At 38.3% G+C, this 20655-nt stretch overlaps 1 protein-coding gene across 3 annotated transcripts in view; it reads right to left on the bottom strand.

Annotated features, from left to right (window-relative positions):
• Window positions 1–20655, bottom strand: part of mgat5b (alpha-1,6-mannosylglycoprotein 6-beta-N-acetylglucosaminyltransferase B) — an 876343-nt gene that overhangs the window by 480051 nt on the left and 375637 nt on the right. For all 3 annotated transcript variants that reach the window (XM_088000554.1, XM_043714644.2, XM_043714643.2), the window contains one exon: window positions 8609–8739. In XM_088000554.1, the coding sequence (XP_087856680.1) occupies window positions 8609–8739 (131 nt within the window). The remainder of the gene's footprint in view (window positions 1–8608; window positions 8740–20655) is intronic.

Below are 20655 nucleotides of genomic sequence, written 5' to 3'. Positions count from 1 at the left end.
ACCCTCCCAACATTTTCTCTCTCTAACGTGCAGTCGTTTTCATAGGAAGCCATACCACTTTGGTTAAGTCAGGAGCAGTGATGCTGGGCAACTTTCTCCCAGGACTTAAAGTCAATCCCACGCATCCTAAGTGAAACCATCAATGTCTTTGAAACATTTCCATTGACTATCATCAGGTGGTAAAGAAGCAGTGCTTTGAAAGCTAGTGATTCTAAATAAACCTGTTGGACTATAATTTGGTGTTGTGTGATTTTTAACTTTGTCCAAAACAGTCTAACACCGGCAACTCCAAATCATGACTATATCCTTAGATTATGATCTCTGGTTTTGAACTCCCTGGTCATCAGGTACATCCTTCCTTCGCACACATCTGTGTATCCATTTGAACCCTACCAAACACCCTGGATTATGAACATGCTGATCTTCACTTGCAAGGAAAAAATAGGGGAGCTTAGAAGTTTGCATGTTCACCACTGACATTTAATACACAAATGGCACATGTAGCACCAAGAAAATAAGCATTATACAGCTACTTTTGTTGCCTAAATGTCCAGAAAAGGTATTTTCATTTTGGTACCAAAGGCAATATTTGGCATGGAATAATATCTCATGAAGAGAAGAATGGGAATTGGCAAAAATGGATATTTGTGAACAATATGATGATAGGTTATGACCAGAATCATTAACTCTGCTACACTGTCCACACATGTTGCCCAACCTTCAGTGTACTTCCAACATTTCCTGCTCTTTTATCAATATTTATTGTGTTTTAATTACCTATATGTACTACAAATTAAACAAAAATATCTCATAAGCTGTAACGTCCCAAAAGAATTTCACCACCCCACAGTTTCCCTATTTAATCTTAATCAGATTCTTGTTTTAAAAATGGAATTCTGCTTCTCGCTGCGTCATTACAGCACAATCTGTGAAACAATCAGTAAAGAATTCATCTTCCCAGCATGATTAAAAAACTGAAATCAGGCAATTAAAGAAGTTTGTTACAATCACTAGCTGGTCATGTGGGTTCTATGTATCCAAGTAGCGTCATGACGGTTGAGAACGTGCAGAAAGATGTTAGAGACCCTTGGGATCCGGGATACCATGGACAACATGGAGCTCGAGCACCAGCACCACTTGCCAATAAAAGAGTACAAATGGTTCAATGACACATTGAAGGAGGAAATTCAGACATAAATTATTTTTCCTGATAGAAGTTTCATTAGCTCACGTAACAAATAAATAGTGTCTCCCTTCATTGGGCAATATTTCCTGTACAGCAATTGAAATTTCATATACTTTCCGGTCAAATGGTAATTATTTACCATTTCAAGTTCACCATTGACATCCAAGCGGGGTCTATTTTCATTTCTAATTGACAATTGCAATTAAGGCTTCCAGGCAAGTAAGTCGAAAAGTTTATTTAACACAAAATTAATTCAAAGAGTACAAACATTAGTTTGTGAATGCAAAAGCCATAGCAATTTGATTTATTAGGAACTCAATTTGTCAGTACATTCCCATCAGGTATGTTCAGTGCATATCTAATCTCTCCCTACAAGTAAAACTCATAAAATACCTTGTTCTTATAAACACCTAGTTAGCCATCAAGATTAGTTTAAGGATCTTTACAATTTTGTGTATTGATCCCCGCGATGACTTAACTGAAATAAAATTAAGTTAATGCTTGGAATTTCAGTTTTGTCTTTGCAATAAGTCCTTCATCCTGTCAACGTTTATCCAAGTAAAAAAGATCCTGATCTAGATTTTCTAATTAATACTAATGCAATTGTTTCATGAAGCCACATAATTTGAGACAATGCATTTGCTAATTATATTTAGTTGTCAATGATTAGTTGATGCAATTTTAATATTTCTCCAGTTCAAACAACGCTGTTAGCAGCCTCTTTCAAGCAGACATCATTAGTAATGATGTTTCCTGCTATGCTTTTTTGGGATGTCTTTATGAAATTTCAATTAAGCCATTGATATATCTAATGGACTACTTTTCCTCAAGATAAGGCTGTTAAAATATATGCCTTTCTAAAACGTCTGAAACATTGCATGCAGAGATCGAAGATAGGATAATTAGAATAACAGATTAGAACAAGCTAAGATACTGCCACGAAGAAAAATTAGAAAGAAAGCAGTCTTCTTTTTATATTATTGCACTTTTTTTTAAGCAATTATTTAATCACTTGAAACTTATGAAAGTGCCATATTTACATACATTTACATTGTAAAAACAAATTGCAAGATGAGAACTGCAACTCAAGTTGGTCCAAAATGATAGCAAACACAGAGTTTTCATTGAGTACAATCACCAATCCAGACACAGATTATGTCCTAACTTGAGCCTATTTTCAGGAGAGAATTTATCCTCACATTTTTGCTTAAACCCTCTTGCATACATAAAACCAAAATCAGCCATGAGTCAATGCAGCATTTTAAAAAGTTATTTTTAAAAAAACAGAAACGTTCTTGAAACATTTTTCCTCAATATATTTGAGAGCAACAACTTGGTATAGTCTGACAAAGAAAACAAAACTAGATTTATGAAAAGAAATAAGCATGCTAACTACTGAGACAATGCAATGGTATCCAGATGTTAAATTACAGAAAATAACTAAAAAATAACCCAAACTTTTCACAGGGAAATACTGTAAATTTTTAAAATGTGATGCATGCCCTTTTTGTAACTGTACCAAAAATAGCATTCCCACAGACTAACAAACAAACACAAGTAGCAGAGATTCCAAATGGTGAGTAATTCTACTTGGAGGGAATGGCCAGTTTTGTAAATAGGACCAGCTCCTTGCATGATGATTTCAAATGCAAGTTATTGTGAAAACTTGATATACAGAATGTGCTTTATATTCCACCATCTTGTGTATTGATTCACCTGCTCTTGGGTGAACTGCAGCAAAATAGAATGTAGTGCAACTAAATTAGAACTCTAGTTCAAGAATTTTGAAGACATAATAAAACTGCAAGACCATGCAGATCCTTAATCATCTTCAAAAACAAAAATGCAGGTTTACATTTCCACCATCATGGGGATTAGATCCAGCACTGGAGCAGTCCTGCTTTTTAAGAAGGAGTGGCTTGGTGCTGTCCCAGGGCATGGAGAAGCCTGTGAGCTGAAGGAGGGACTGAAAGTTAGTATTGCAAGAAGTGTCTGAGGAAAGATGGTTTGGTTTGGTACAGAAATAGGGGCTTTATTGGAGGAATTCATTGCTTTGGTGTGCTTTTTATTGAGGGGATTGCATGTTGAGGTATGGTTGGCGTTCTCTTCAAGCAATCCACTATCTACCAACCCTGAAAATAACTAGACTCCAAAAGGCCTTCATCTTTCATTTGAATATTAACCATAATGTTTAGAGGGGATTTGGATGTTAATTACGTCCTCACCTTTTAAAATGATGGCTATGCTATGTAGCAAAGAAGAAAGGGGAGATGTTTCAGTTTGAAAGTTGGAATGGTCTCAAATCATTTGCCAAGTCTTGCTTCTAAAGGGTGTGCATATCAATGCATGTGTGTTCGAACAATTATTTTTAATCAAGCCTTGAATTCAGCATGAAGTCCTCTAGCACCTGTCACACAATTCTCTGTGGAATTTTCCAAATTAAAAGTACAAAGACATGTAGGATCACACCAACAACCAGGGTAAAACAAAATCAACAACTAACTTGGAAACAAATTGCTGATTCCTTTAACTAGCTTTGATCATTGTTGCAGATGAGTGCCTGATGAGCTGTGCAAAGAGAGGGTGTTAGATGGTGTGTTGAGCTCCAAAATGGTACCACTGGCATCAAATCAGGAGATTTATAGTCCATTCTGACCATAACGAGAGGTTTGTGGAAATTGTCAACCTGAAATTTTCACTGTTTCTTTTTCCAGAGATGTTATATGACTTCATAAACATGTCTAGTGTTTTGCTTGCATTTAGAATTCCTGCAATCCTAGTATTTTGCTTTTGTGCTTTTCTGATTATTTTAAAGTCAATATCTTTCGAGAAGGATGTTAAATAGGCTGGGGCTGTTTTCCCTGGAGCATTGGAGGCTGAGGTGTGACCTTATAGGGGTTTATAAAATCATGAGGGGTATGGATAGGATAAATAGACAAAGTCTTTTTCCTTGGGGTGGGGGAGTCCAGGGTATAAATTTAGGGTGAGAGGAGAAAGATATAAAAGAGACCTTAGGGGCAACATTTTGATGCAGAGAGTGGTACGTGTATGGAATGAGCTGCCAGAGGAAGTGGTACAGGCTAGTACAGTTGCAACATTTAAAAGACATCTGGATGGATATATGAATAGAAAGGGTTTGGAGGGATATGGGCCAGGTGCTGGCAGGTGGGACTAGGAGAAAGTGAGGACTGCAGATGCTGGAGATCAGAGCTGAAAAATGTGTTGTTGGAAAAGCACAGCAGGTCAGGCAGCATTCAAGGAGCAGGAGAATCGACGTTTCTTGCATAAGCTCTTCTTCAGGAATGAGGAAGGTGTGCCAAGCAGGCCAAGATAAAAGGTAGGGAGGAGGGACTTGGGGGAGGAGTGTTGAGAATGTGATAGGTGGAAGGAGGTTAAGGTGAGGGTGATAGACCAGAGAGGGGGTGGGCGCGGAGAGGTCAGGAAGAAGATTGCAGGTCCAGAAGGTGGTGCTGAGTCTGAGGGTTGGGACTGAGATAAGGTGGGGGGAGGGGAAATGAGGAAGCTGGAGAAATATGCATTCATCCCTTTTGGTTGGAGGGTTCCTAGGCGGAAGATGAGGTGCTCTTCCTCCAGGCATCGTGTTGCCATGGTCTGGCGATGGAGGAGGCCAAGGACCTGCATGTCTTTGTCAGAGTGGGAGGGGGAGTTAAAGTGTTCAGCCACGGGGCGGTTGGGTTGGTTGGTGCGGGTGTCCCAGAGGTGTTCTCTGAAATGTTCCGCAAGTAGGCGGCCTGTCTCCCCAATGTAGAGGAGGCCACATCGGGTGCAGCAGATGCAGTAAATGATGTGTGTGGAGGTGCAGGTGAATTTGTGATGGATATGGAAGGATCCCTGGGGCCTTGGAGGGAAGTGAGGGGGGGAGGTGTGGGTGCAAGTTTTGCATTTCTTAGGGTTGCAGGGGACAGTGCCGAGAGTGGAGGTTGGGTTGGTGAGGAGTCGCGGAAGGAGGGGTTTTTCCGGAACGCTGATAGGGGAGGGGAGGGAAATATATCCTTGGTGGTGGGGTCTGTTTGGAGGTGGGACTAGATTGGGTTGGGATATCTGGTTGGCATGGACAGGTTGGACCGAAGGGTCTGTTTCCATGCTGTACATCTCTATAACTCTATAAATGCTGTAGGATTTGAATTGATTGTTAGAGCAAAGTGGATGACAGTGAATCACCAGTCTACGTTGTAAGTTTATAAAAAAAAGTCAGGTAAATGATAAAATGGCCTGTCCACCGTCTATAGTCCATTTTGAGCTAAAATCGAGCATGAGGTCATACTTCTTTTAGTGATAATGAGTGACATGTTGTCAAATAAGCTTGGAATTGGGTGCGTTTGATTTTTAATGATAATGCAGTGCAGTTGATTTTAAAAATGTTTTAGCATTGATTCTAAATCTAATTCGGAGCTATGGAGGTAAAAATTCCAAGTATACATCCATTGAAGCCTCAAGTGTACATCTGCCTGTTTTATGTAAGACCTGAGACAGCTGTTGAAACAAGGGACACTGAATCAAATGAAAGTTATTCAGAAATATAGATGGAAATCAAGTAAAAATCAGATCTGTACTACACATATGAATTCAAATTCAATCAACTTTCTCAACCTTAAGTTAGTTTGTGAAGCAAGGACATGCAGTCATCTTCATCTATTACTTTAACTCTAATAATCTGATTAGGTTTTATCTGTCCTTTGGTTTTCATATGCGATATGCCTCCTTCGGTCAAGCATCTCTGTCGGTATGATATGGTCTGAGTGCTATCCTGTTAGCTCATGTAATCGAAGCCACAAAGACTGAGTTCTTGTTGAGCCAGATGACTTGAAGTTTATTCACACTATTTACACTGCTATAAAATCACAGATTTATTCATAGTCCAAATTTTATGCCTTCTGATGTAACTGTATTTTACACATACTCAACTTGCTAACCAAACATATTACACTGACTCCATTTTACTAAGGGCCTGACTGAAGGTGAAGCAGGTACCATTATGATGGAACAACACACGTTGTGATATTATAAATGTACACTGCCTGTCAAGTGTAGATCAGCCAACACACTTTTCTCTCTAAGAAATAGGAAGCTTTTCTGATATCCTGTACAAAGATGCATGTTGGTATATTATCTCTAGATGTTTAGATAATGGTTTGGTGGATGTACAACAACAGATCTAAACCTTACATGTTTATCAAGATTTAGCCATGTACCTTCACTGTTATGTGCTGTCTGCTATTCCAGATAGATATGTATTATTTGTCATAAATAAGATACCTTCAATATCTGAGTTGTTATGATGTGTGATGGGTGGTTGAAGATATGCAGTTTGGATACGTCACCTGCTTCTTCACAGGATTTGACCCTTTTTTCATTACAACATCATCTGACTTAGGCTGGACACAATGATATAGATTTTAGTTCATGAACCTGTGTGTTCATATGAAAATCTCTGCTTTCTCATTGCTCAAGTTGTCCATTGATCATATTCTTGTGTCACTATCTTTCATCAGTCCAACAATACTTGCGTTTGGATGGTGTGGCTATGTCTTCCAAACATAATAGCTGCTAGAGAGAGTCAATTGTTGACTTGAACAAAAGCAAAGATTTATTGCAGCTGTCTGAAAATCATGGAAAATCACTTTACATTTGACTATCATGCCATGGATAGAACATGGAAAAAGCTTAGTACTTATCCTTGACATTATTCCTTCATTGACTCTTTGTCATATGCAGCTCTGGAGCATTGTGTTGCAATTTGGACAAGAAATCTAATTGCACAAGGAAACCCAATGTGCTCTTGCATCTGTCACAAAATGCTGGATACTGCTTCGGTGATTGAGGCAATCCAGATCTCATACAAAATTTGGATGTTTTCCAGAATCTGTTGATGGCTACATTAGTTACACAGTGTTGCATGCCTGAAAATGTTGTTGGCCAACTACAATTGCTTTGAATTGCATTCTTCTTCTCGCAGTGCATCAATGGTATACTTATTAGGTATGCCAAGTCTTTCTAAAAAAAAAATTGTTCAAAGACCATGACCAGCTCCATAGACCATTTAACTTTGGAGCTGTGGAGAAATTATGTTGTGTACCTGTGCGTTTACAACTGCTAATGAATTGGTCAATTATTTCAATCCAAGCTGTTACCAGAATGACACAAACTCAAGCCTGTGTATCCTGAGGTTTATTCAAACTTTAAATTGGTCTTCTGCAAGATTTTGTCAGGCTATTTGTGCTCATGATTACTAATACCAGAGGACTTAACTGATCTTTATCCTTTTTTTCCCTAAAGCAAAAATGGAGCTTGATTATTTGTCTCTGTCTCTCAGCTAGTTGTAAATCCAGGGAATAAAGATTGATTCCTTCTTTAATAATTGAAGTTTTGACAGAATGTCAATAAAGTTTGAATCCATGGGCATTACTATGCTCTTTAAAATGCCAGCATAAACATTTGCATTCCAGAATAATGCTTTTTCCTTTTATTCCCGTTTTCCTTCTCGTCAATGCTCTAAATATAGCAGGCTTGATTTTGTAGATGATGTAGATAATCCGCAAAAAGGAGCGGATTAATTTCTCAGGTACTTATTCTTGGTTTTTGCATTATTTCGATAAAGTAAGACAATCCTATTGACTGATATCTGGAGACAGTTAATGCTTTATTATTCAGATAGGAATTTTTCATTCAGTTTTTTCTATACTTTGATCTAGGATTGCTTTGTTAAATTCAAGTTGTCCTTCAGTGCTTCATAAATCAGACCAGCTCCCTCGTATTTCAGAAAGAAAATACTCACAAATGTTTCTTCTCCATTGAGGTTACTGTGCTTCAGTATCAGTTGTTTTACTTTAGTCCTGGTTGTAGTTGTAATTTCTGTTATGAATTCATTTAGATGATGAGGAATGACTGTCAGGAAAAAAAAGCCCTTCAAGCTGCCAAAGATGCTACAACCTTTTAGTACCAACTAGCTGCTATGAAATAGCTGTCATCATGAGCTTTTATTGACCTTTGGTGCCATCATGACATGGTTTATTGGGTCAAACGTGACTGCCAGTATTGTATAATTTCTGCCACCCTGTGTCTTAGCTAATGCAATCATATACCACAAAGATTGGATACTTGTTGAGACTCATTTCTTGAAGTTTATTAACAACACTATTGACATTACAATCATATCACAGACTTGAACATGGGTTCAACTCTTACTGATTTAACTTATAATTATCTGTATAATACATATATACAACCAACTGATGAAACACACTACATTGACTCAGTTGTACACGTATCTTTATACCAGAAAGACACACGTCATGGTGTCAGCTAACTGGCCTTAAAGTAACACTGCCTGTCTAATCTGGAATCTATGCAGTTAGACAACAACATTGACCAGAATAAAATATGGAGTCTGTTAAAATGTACCTTTCTCATAGAAGGAAACTTCTCTTCTTGCAGCAAGGCTTGTTTGCAGAAGCTGTTCAACTCTACTTGTTAAATGTGAAACATTTTGTGCAATTGCTTGAATCTTCTCCATGAGTCCTGCCGGTTGGAAACTGAGAAAGAAAGAAAGTAATTTTCAGCTTTTCGATGTATTTGCCAAAAAGCATAGACAATATGATTGTAATGATTAAAATGGGAGCAGTATTAACCACTTCAGGACCTTTAAAATTCAGCAGCGAAATGCAAACTTTACACTTAAGCTAAATGTCTAGATTATTGATAAACTTATATCACATCTAGAAGGATATCAAACAGTGAATACATTGATGCTATTAGGTTGTCAGGGTAACAGTCATGTATCTTATACCAGCTTGTTGCTCAAGGATTCTTCATAAGACAACACCATTCACCCTATGCCCCCAAACCACTCATTCATTCCTTCTGCATTCCAAAGCAGGAATGCGTAGATGAGTGTTTAAATTTAAGAAATTTAACTTGCCTGTTCTGGTCTTGCCAAATACCTAACAGTAGGTCCATTTGCAGGTCAGAGCCTCATGAATGAGTACAGATAGGGGCCTGATAGTGCAACTTCAATGTTGACGCAATTTTAGCTGGATGGCCCTGCAGTCCAAAAAACCTTCTGAATAAAGGTTGGTGGCATTATGTTTACAGGCTAACAAACAGAACGAGCAAATAAATCTGAAATATCAATCACAAACAGTTTTAAATAAAGTTAAAAATCACACAACACCAGGTTACAGTCCAACAGGTTTAATTGGAAGCACACTAGCTTTCGGAGTCACGGTCCTTCATTAGGTGATTGTCCTAGTGTTGTGTGATTTTTAACTTTGTACACCCTAGTCCAACACCGGCATCTCCGAATCAGTTTTAAATAATTCATTCATAGGATCTGGATAATGCTGATTAAGCATTTATTGCACATCTCTGATTACCCTGGAGAGTGGTGAGCTATCTTTTCGAACTTTTACCATTCTTGAAGTGTAAGGATACCCAAGTTGAGGTTACGAATGGTTTCTTACAACATACTGACGCATTAAGTTATTTCAGAATGTAGTTAAGACTTAACCATATTACTATGGGTCTGGAGTCTCTTGTTGGACAGACCAGGTAAGGAAAGGAAATCTGCTTTCTTAAAGGCTTATTTTGACAAACATCAGTAAAGTGTTTGCCTTTAGATGAGCTTTTCATTCCAGATTTTGTGAATTCAAATATCATCATTTGCCACAATGGGTTTCAAATCTATGCAAACCAAAGTATTAGCCTGGTGTTCTGGATTACCTGTCTAATGAAATTATCAGTTGTGCCACTGTCTCCCATATATGGCATTGTGAGTGATGCATTTCCAAGACATTTAGGAACATCCTATTTACTCCTTTACTGTTTTCTGCCCTAAAACAGTTCAGCATATACCCTCACTGATAGAACACACACTACTCATTAAGGATGATAATTCTTACGGTGGTTGGAGTATGACCAACAGAGCAGTGATCAAGCTAGAGGCTATTAAGGTGGACAAATACCCAGGACCGGATGGGATCTATCCAGAGAGAGGAAATAGCTGGGGCCCTGACAAATATCTTTGTGGCATCCTTAAATACAGGTGAGCTGCTGGAGGACTAGAAGGTTGTTCATTTTGTCCCCCTGTACAAGAAGGGTAACTATAGACCAGTGAGCCTGACATCGGTGGTGGGGCAGTTGCTGGAGAGGGTACTGATGGATAGGATCTATTTATATTTAGAAAAGAATTGGCTTATCAGTGATAAGCAACGTGGTTTTATGCAGGGAGATTGTGCCTTACCAACTTAATAGAGTTCTTCGAGAAAGTGACCAAGTTGATAGATGAAGGAAGGGTTGTTGATGTCATATATATGGACTTTAGTAAGGTGTTTGATAAGGTTCCCCATTGTAGACTAATGGAGAAAGTGAAGTCACATGTGTGCAGGGTGTTCTAGCTAGGTGGATAAAGAAGTGGCTGAGCACTGGAGACAGAGAGTCGTAGTTAAAGGGAGTTTCTCGAAATGGGGAAAGGTGACCAGTGGTGTTCCACAGGGGTCAGTGTTGGGACCACTGTTGTTTGTGAGATACAGAAATGATCTGGAAGAGAGCACTGTTGGTATGATCAGCAAGTTTGCAGGTAACACGCAGATTGGTGGAGTGGCACATAGATCCTATCCGGTCCTGGGGACTGTCAAAGAATACAGGAGGATATAGGTAGACTGGAGAGTTGGGCGGAAAAGTGGCAGATGGATTTCAATTCAGACAAATGGGAGATGATGCATTTAGGCAAAACTAATTCTACAGTGAATTATACAATGAACGGAAGAGCCTTGGGAAAAGTTGATGGCAGAGAGATCTGGGAGTGCAGGTCCATTGTACCCTGAAGGTTGCTGCACAGGTGGATAGAGTGGTCAAGAGGTCATATAGTATGCTTACCTTCATTGGACGGGGTATTCAGTATAAGAGCTGGCAAGTCATGTTAAAATTGTACAAGACATTGGTTCAGCCACATTTAGAATACGGTGTACAGTTCTGGTCACCACATTGCCAAAAGGATGTGGACGCTTTGGAGAGGATGCAGAGAAGGTTTACAAAGATGTTGCCTGGTATGGAAGGTGCTAGCTATGAAGAGAGGTTGAGTAGGTTAGGTTTGTTTTCATTAGGAAAAAGGAGATTGGAGGGGGACCTGGTTGAGGTTTACAAAATCATGAAGGGTATAGACAGGGTGATAGAGGCAAGCTTGTTCCCAAGGTGAAGGATTCAATAACGAGAGGTCATGCTTTCGAGGTAAGAGGTGGAAAGTTTAAGGGGGATACACGTGGCAAGTACTTCACACAGAGGGTGGTGAGCATCTGAAACACATTGCCAGCAGAGGTGGTAGAGGCAGGTACGGTAGATTCATTTAAGATGTGCCTGGACAGATGCATGAGTAGGTGGGGAGCAGAGGGATACAGATGCTTAGGAATTGGGCAACAGGTTTAGAGAGTAGATTTGGATCAGCTCGGGCTTGGAGGGCCGAAGGGCCTGTTCCTAGGCTGTAAATTTACTTTGTACTTTGTTCTTTGTTCTAATGCTGCTTGGTATAGAAAACTAGCATCTAGAGACTGGTCACTTTCCTGGCTTATGTTGTTCAGATCTGGACCTGAAATTCCTTAAACTTCCTGATGCTTGCTTCCAACAGTCAGCGTGTCTGCTCCACCAAAAACCAGGAGACCCAGGTTCAAATCCTATCTGGTCCAGATGTGTGAAATAACTCCTCTGTACAGGTTAATTAGAACATCCTCTGATCTGCCTAGCTTCAACAGACCCTCATTCTTCCCTTTACAATAAGAAAGAAGTGTGATAGGAACTGCTGACATTTCGCCTGACAAATCCTTTAATTTGGTTTACAGATAAACATGGTTAAATGCCACATTATATCTTCTGGCTGTGATCTGTTTCAGCTTTATTGGCTGTGTCACAGAACATGCTGTACCTAACCGCTACACAGTTAGATGAATTACCCCACATTAACTGAATGCTTAAGGGCTAAACTGTTACCACTGACGAAAACGCAATGTCCTACCAAGGACTCGTTAGAATATAAACAGACAATAAATCTGCTAATGATTGCTCCGCACAGTTCTGTCAAGTTTATTGCTCCTATTGACATTTTGTGTCATGGGCACGGAAATCAAACATTCCTGATGATTACCATTTAGCAGCTATCTGTAAGTTACATGTTGAACGGGACAACTTTAAATGAGACCTCTATAAATGCTATTATAAAATTATCATTTTTAATTCCTTTTTCAGCAGTTTTGTATTAGTATTATGAGTGTTTAAATATTGACCTCTTTGGGTTTAATTACAATAGCAGTCAGAACTAAGCTATCTGCCTTAACTCTAAATTGATTCATTATTCCAGCCCTTCCCCCTCAGCCATATAAACTCAGAAGAGTTAATTTATAGTATTGTTTTTCTAGCAGCATCATCTCTGTCTAGCAATTTTATTACAGCTGAGTTACACTTGCATCAGGACAGTAGATGTGCCTTTGGCAAGACATTTATCAAGAAGGCTCATTTGCAAGATTTGTGAGTTCATGAAAAAAAATGTGCAGAATTATGAAATATAGTCTCCAAAGCACTGGTTAAAACTGGAGTAAATCCCATATGATAAAAATGCATTTTTTTTTTGTCACAATCTAATGATTTGAATTGGGAATGCAATCTCTAAAATAGAGGTTAATGCTTCTGAGTTCGTGGCAATAAAACAGAATTCTGCTTATTTAGCAATAATAAGACAGTAAGTTGTTCATTTGTAACTTGATCATCTGACTTGTGTAACTGTGCACATGTATGTTGTTAAATTGGTAACATAAAAACAATTAATTAGAAGAGTTTGAGTTGAGGCAGGGGAAGGAATGTATATATGAGACTTTGGTGCCATGTTGAGTCTGTACTATAGTTTAATTGCTGGCACTCCTGCCTAGGAGTCTGAAAGTTCATTCCCACTGCAAGGGGTTGAGTACAAATTCCAGGCACACACTCTGACGCTGTACTGAGGTGTCAGTACAGCGGTGTCAACTTTTGGAAACTAGAGGTGCCATGACATTCCAAAGAAGAGCTCTAAACTGATTCCTTGATCAATGTCAATTTCTCAATCACTAAATTAAAGATAGAGCACTTAGTCATTATCACATTGCTGTTTGTAGGAACTTGCTGCAAGTCTGGGTTTCCTACATTACTGTAGTACTCTGCCAAAGTGCTCTATTCCTTGTAAAGCACTTGGGATATTCTGAAGTTTTGAAGTCTGCAAGTCTTTACTGTTTCTCTTTTGCGAACAGCTTAGGTTACATTTATATTTTATTCTGTTTTTTTTTAAAATGTGCATATAATGTAACTCAACGAAGACTAAAATATTTTACATGCCTGCATGTATTTGCAGATATGTAAGCTCAGCAACAGCAGATTAATGCTTTAAGATAATGCTTTTGGTTTTGTGTCACATAGCATAAGTTCTTAAAGAGGGCTGAACCAACTGATTATGAATAGGAAAAAAAGTTATTCAGGAGAATTTTGATTCCTGATTGCTCCAGGCCACAGAATCCTGCCTCTAAAAAGCTATAGTAAAAAAGGAAAGGTGACCTTATCTCAGTGGAGGTGAGAAGCTTTACTTGCTCAATTGGAATAAATCAAAAAAGGACTTGAGCTGAAAAATATACAACCAATTAATGCACAAGGCAACCAAAGGTGAATGATTGAGATCAAATGGAAGCAAAAGATAATCTGTTATTTTTCCAAAACAAATAATTTGAATACCTAGAAAGAACAAAGTGCAAGGCAGATATTTGTAGGAAGTCAACAGGTGATCCATTGTCAATGGATCTATTATTTGATTTGACACTGTTTTTACATATTTTAATATATTCATGTAAGATTATTTGCCAGCTAGATGATAAATTATGAAAACTGGGCAAAAGGTATGAAGTCGAGAGTGTGTTGCTGTGAAAGCACAGCAGGTCAGGCAGCATCCGAGGAGCAGGAACATCGATGTTTCGGGCAGAAGTCCTTCATCAGGAGCCCTTCAGCGCCACACTCTTGACTCTGATCTCCAGCATCTGCAGTCCTCACTTTCTACCAATAGTTATGAAGGACTGTTTAAATTGTTGGAATGCATACGAAGCAATGATGCATGAAATCTGTGTCAGAATAACTTCTCTGATTTTAAAATATACTGTTAAGAGCCAAGGCACTGTTGATGCTGTACATCTGTGCATAACTGCATTAGTCATCCAGCACTGGATGTCAAAGCTTTTGTGTTGGGATGGGAGAAGTATCAAAAGGGTCCGTTTCAAAATAGTTAAATACCTCCAAAATCATATTAATAGAAGCTTAGGTATGTGAATTATTGACTTGCTATAAGCAACCATTCAACAATTCTACAAAGATGTGCATAGTTTGTTGTGGTTGATTTTAGAGATATTTACTTCAGAAAGTTAATTTTGCCATGTTGTTAAGCACCACTTTCTCCAAAATAAAAGTAAAATACTGTGCATGTTGGAAATCTAAAATTAAAACAAAACACGAGTCAAGAATCCTGCAGCTCTAGCAGCATATGTGGAAAAAGAAGCAATGTTAATATTGAGTTGAATGCGATTGTTGTTTAGAATGCCTTCTGAGAATCAAAACTTTGTTCCCCCTTCCCCCCCACCCCCCGCTCCACAGATTTGGTCAGAGCTGTTGAATATTTAAGTTTTCTGTCTTTAAGCCACTTTCCCCAGTTTGGTTCAAATTTTGGTTTCCTCTTCCTTAACTGATATAGAAAAGTTATTTCCAATTATTCTTGGAAAGGAAGGAAGGAGTAAATGGTTAGAGTACTCTTTTAAAATGCTACCATTAGCTTCTATGGATCCACTGAAACAATATAATGAAGACTTGATTTTGATTATATTTATTCTGTGTTAGCCAAATACTGTAAGGTGAAAGTTCAGCATATTTTAATTAGTTTTAGCAGTTTAATGACCCGAAGGTATCCAGTATCCATATCATTTACCCATTTGACTGAATAATTGGCTTGGTAAGCCAATTATGAAGTTATCAAGCTAGCACATTGTCAATATATTAATTGAATTTATATGTTCTTGCAGGAGGTTGATGTTAATCAGCACTGACGTTTAGTACCACAAATGCAACCCTTTATTTAAAATGTCACCATTAGATTAAGAGACTCAGTTTTCAAAATGGAACTCAAAAAGCATTTCCAACATATTATTTTGTTAGAAGTGGATTTGAAAACTTAGTATTTTATTAGAAAATTGGCAAAACTACTGAAACAAGAGAGTAAAATGTTAACAATTGTCCTATCATAATTTGTAGCTGATCTAACATTTGCATTTCCATTTGCTATCTTAAAGATTATTCTTCTTTACGTATCTTGAAGTTGGTGAACAAAAACAGTAAGCATTGTTTAAAACTGCCCACAGATAAGATTGCATTCAAGAGAATATTGGAATTCTTGAGAATGATACTCATTTCAAACTCTAGATATAAAAATCTCAGTGAAACCTGATAAAACATATAATTAAATGTACTCTTCGCTGATAAAATATTTAATCTCCCATCAGGAAGTATATAATGCTACAAAATTTATATATCAGGAAAAGTGAATGTTCTCTATCGAGTGAAATCTATCATCTTGATGTCATGGTATTGTGACTCGAATTACTGAAGGAGAGCTACATGAAACATTTGTATCATTTTGATGGCGAGGGAACTTTGGCCATTTTTCTAATACTAAAGTCTATGCATTAATATATCCACACAGAAGTCTGGCTATCCGTCAATTTAAATTGCAAGTAAACATAAGCAATTTCAAAGCATAAATGTGAATGTCAAATTTTAAACTTCAAAGTTGATATGAGTTCCCTTCATTGGAAAACAGCCCCTTGGTATATAATGCATGAATCTTTTTAGAAAAATAAGGTTTATGACAATGCTAGGGGTGTTGGAGAAGTATTTGTTTTAAATTGTCTTTTTCAGGATACTTTCAAAAGATTTAGCAACTGTACTGTGGGCTGCATTGCAGCAAATCAGAAATTGGCCTGGAGCTGCAAGGGATTGGTGCAGTTCGTGACTCTGTGGTAATGAATGCTCAGACACAAGGGATCATGTGACAAGTTGGTTTATTGTTAGGTGAAAGAACAAAAGCATGTGAGTTGCTTTGATGTTTTGAGCTAAATGATACTGTTGATTTATCTGTTCATAGTTCAATAAATCCAACTAGTTATTTATATCCCACTCCACAGTTTGATAGTGATTATTCTTCTGGCTTCATGTGATACATCTTTATAAATGGGTAAAACTCAAGTCTTGTAAGAATTAGAGTTGGTAAATGTAACAGACAATGCCTCTGGACTCTTGAAGAAAGCAAGCTATAAGACTCAGTGGTCAACTTGATCTGACATTCATAAATAATACCAACACCATCTAAAAAAATGGAAGTTATTGCATCTCTGGGGCAGCAACTACAGAATGATTAAGTTTAACATGGTCAGGAATACAATTATACTGAGACCAAAAAGCTAGGTGTATAACTTTATGAAGACTAAATCCAAAGAGATGAGAAAAGCATTGAGACAAATAGCTTGGAGAATAATGTTTAATAACACTTGAGCTGAAGGCAATAGAATGTCTTTAAACCAAAAAAAGTGTCACCAGTAACATAAACAAGTTAAGACTGAGTAACTATGAACTGATGTGGATTAACAAACAGATTAGAAGTGAAATAATAAGGAAGAATTACCTCTGCAAATTCTACAGGTAAAAAAAAGAGATGACTGGGGTGAGTAAAGAAGACAGAAAATGAAAATAGAGATTTGGGGAAAAAATAGCTATCTGGAAGAAATTTTTCTGGTATCTCAAAATGAAGAGTTGTGCAGGAAAAAATGGAATTGCTTAAAATATTTAAATAGCCTTGAAACTGATAAGCACAAGATCACAATGTGGGAGAAAGCCATTTAGCCTAACCTGCCTGTGCTAGCCCTCTGAAAAGTGACTAATTAATCCCATTTTCTGATCTTTTCCCATGGTGCAGCAGATGTATTTCCTTCTTAAGTAAGAATCCAATTCCCTTTTGAAAGTTAATATTGAATCTGCTTCTATCATTCATGCAGGCAATGCATTTGTGATCATTTCAGCTTGCTATATCAAACTAATCCTCCTGATCTCCCCCATGGCTTTTTTTACCAATTATTTTAAGTCCTGTGGTTACTGACCATCCAGGTTGTGGAAACAGTTTAGATCTATCAAAACTGCTCAAAAGTTTGAAATACTTCTATCACATGTCTCCTCTGCTAGAAAGAGAAAAATTCTGTTATTTCACCACATAACTGAAACACCTTGGGCTGAACTTTCCTAGCAATGTGAAGATGGCCAGAAAGAAGCCAGAGATGTACTGCCTGGTTTGTTTTGTATGTTTCAAAACTGAAGCTTGATTTGCCCAATGTATTGATTTCCAATTTTTATGAATTTACTCTCTGATGGGTCAAGAGGCAGGATGTGGCAATGAAAACTCAATGACTCATGTTCCTGCTCGGAGGACTTTCCCAAAGTTGAACTTGCAGCAGTGATGACCATTCACTTAGTAGAAGTGGGTATCTGTTCAAGGTAGTTAATACGATACTGGCCTCTATTGTGAAATATATTGATATGCTTGATAGTTGACTAATGCCAGGCAATGACTAACTTTACAAGACAGAATCTAATAATATATCCTTAACATTTGAATTTGTTACTATTGCTGAAATCCTGCTACCTACATCCTGGGAGTTACCATTGACCAGAAGCTAACTGGAACAGCCACATCAATACTGCATAGTGCAGGCCAGAGGCTAGGAATACTGTGATGAAGACAGCTTACCAGCTGTCTTAGAAGACAGCTCACCAACCTCTTTGAGGGCATTTAGGTGTTGGAAATAAATGCTGGCTGAGCCGCTATATCCATCTCCTGAGAAATAATAAATAAAATAAATCATCTTTGTCCCTTCTCAGATATTTTTCCCACCAACCTTTAGCCTAATCCATTGATTTACCCTGAAATGACTGCTACTCCATCTTTCTTTCTGTGCATTCTTCACAGAGTCTGAAGGGGTGCATCTATTATTTTATCTTTATGACCTGTTGCCCCAGCTACCCCAAGTTTGTCCTTGCTGACCTTAAGTGTTCACTACTGCTGGTGCTAGCCTTATCAACGTTCTTTACACTACAACCACCAAACTCACCTCTGCTCATTTCACATTGAAGAAACAGCATCCTGGAGAAGAGTCAGGCCAATAAATCTCAACACTCCTACATTAATTGCCTGCAGACTCATCATTGTGCCGTCAGTTCATTGCATTCTCCTTACAAATCACTGCCAATGTCTGAGGACACTGCAATACTTGAAGTGCTCCGCTCTTACAAGCGACATGAATAGTTATAGGTGCACAAAATGAAAGACAACTTGATAACACTTGAGTTTGTCTGAAATCAGTTTTTACAGTGATAAGCAGAAAGGATTAAGTAATTAAAATAATTATATTTTAACAAGATGCAAAAATCTTACTGAATTGCCTTAAATAGACAATGTACTTACTATGTGGTAAGTGACATCGCTATATTTGAGTTCTATGATGCTGGATAATGATTGTGCAAAATTATTTGTAGAGATGCTTATTAGCATGAATTATATAAGTGAAAAGATCTGCATATATCATAGTACTTAATGTAAAATTTTAATGCAACTTGTTTTATTTATTTTCAACACTGAAATAAATATACCATTAACAGAACATTTAGAAATTTAAGTGTCGTTTTCACCAAATTTCAGCTTGTCTATTTCTCTTGTTCACGTGCACATTAAATCATAGTGAGTGATACTAAGTTGGATAGCCAAAGTTTGGACACAGAGGCAGAATTTTATAGTATCCGAAATGACATGGGCTACTGTAAGAAATGTTCAGATTCATGCGAGGCCACATGGGGAAGACCTCACTGCATCTTTTAACTGTGTGTCAGACAACTGAACAAGATTCTTACTCGGCAAGCAACAAGTTGCCTATTATCAAACTTATTAACTGCAAATCTTGCTGCATTAATGTACGACTTCCTTTCCTATCACCAGCCACAAACAAACTAAATGTTGACAATTTTTATCATTAAAGTCAGAACAGGTACTTGTTGAATTCTGCTTGTCACATGCTCCAATGGACCTCCATCTTGGAGACCAGGCACAAGTTTCTCAAGGCATGCTTCATGGGCATTGGCCTTACCCAACCCATGTCCATGGACATTGTCATCCAACATATGGCAGCCTCTTAGAAGTCCCATTGCACATCTCCAATCCATTTACAGCGCACTTTTACACTTCAATGTACACCTTGGTGTGAAATATTGTAATGCTAAAGCAATATTTGCACTCAGCTCATTGCCTTGACCTGGCTGCATTGCTAGGAGTTTGCTTGGACCTTCAGTACTCACTCACTTTGAACCTGCCTGGATGATCTCAGCATCCCTGCCTTGCCTTTTTGTGCCTGCCTCGTCAGCAAGACATGCCAAGCACAAAATACTGCTGAGAAAAAGTTATGAAAGGACTACAGATGCTGCAAATCCAAAACAACGATAGAAACTACTGGAAAATCTCAGCGGGTCTGGCAGCATCTGTGGAGAGAAATCAGAGTCAACGTTTCAGTCCAGTGACCTGAAAGAAAAAGGGTGAAGAAGGGTCACTGGAGCTGAAATATTAACTCTAATGTATCTCCACAGATGCTGCCAGACCTGCTGAGTTTGTCCAGTAATTTCTATTTTTGTTGCACAATACTGCTGCACTGCCTTGCCATTTAGCACAGGCACAAATCCAGGAAGTTGTCATGGTTGTTAGCAGTCCTCAGTCAAGTCAAAAGAGATAATCTTTAGTCAGGGAATTTATGCACAGGAATTCAAGAGCAACCTCTGGTATCAGTCCAAGGGCTTGGATGATCAGAGTCAGGGTGCTCTCTACTCAGTGGTGAGGAGCTGGATGTCAGGCAGCCCATCTCCTATCTTGACTCTTTTTGCTCTAATGTGAGCTTTTGTATCACCTGAAATGAGAGAGGCAGGTATTAAGGGAGATGAAAGTGGGTGGCCCAGCTGTTGCGTTTGCAGCAGGTGCAGATGTGTCCTGAGTGAGTGAGTAGAGAGTGCAGGGAGTATGCAGGATTAGAGGTGTTAAATGTTGGGATGGATGACGATGAATGAGGGTAACTATTGCAACAGGTACCATCAGTGGTAAAATGTGACTCTTGGTGGTAGACGTGTGTAGTAGCAGAGATAGACTGAGTGTGATGATTCTGAGAAATGTGAATACCACGCTGCTGAAGTTGAGAATGTCATTGACCTTTTTTCTACTGTGCTATGCATTTCTTCAAGTGGCTGAGGCACCACTGACTTGGGTGGCAAACAAGGACCAGGCTAGCATGGTCTGGTGTCACAGCCTCTTTTGCTGATACTGGAGA

This window comes from Chiloscyllium plagiosum, unplaced genomic scaffold (genome assembly GCF_037043375.1).
Source record: "Chiloscyllium plagiosum isolate Xiang-an unplaced genomic scaffold, Cpla_swu_hap1 HiC_scaffold_25, whole genome shotgun sequence".
In the NCBI taxonomy this organism is placed as follows: domain Eukaryota; kingdom Metazoa; phylum Chordata; class Chondrichthyes; order Orectolobiformes; family Hemiscylliidae; genus Chiloscyllium; species Chiloscyllium plagiosum.
The sequence above is the reverse complement of the archived record's forward strand: the minus strand, read 5'-3'. Positions and strand labels throughout refer to the sequence as shown.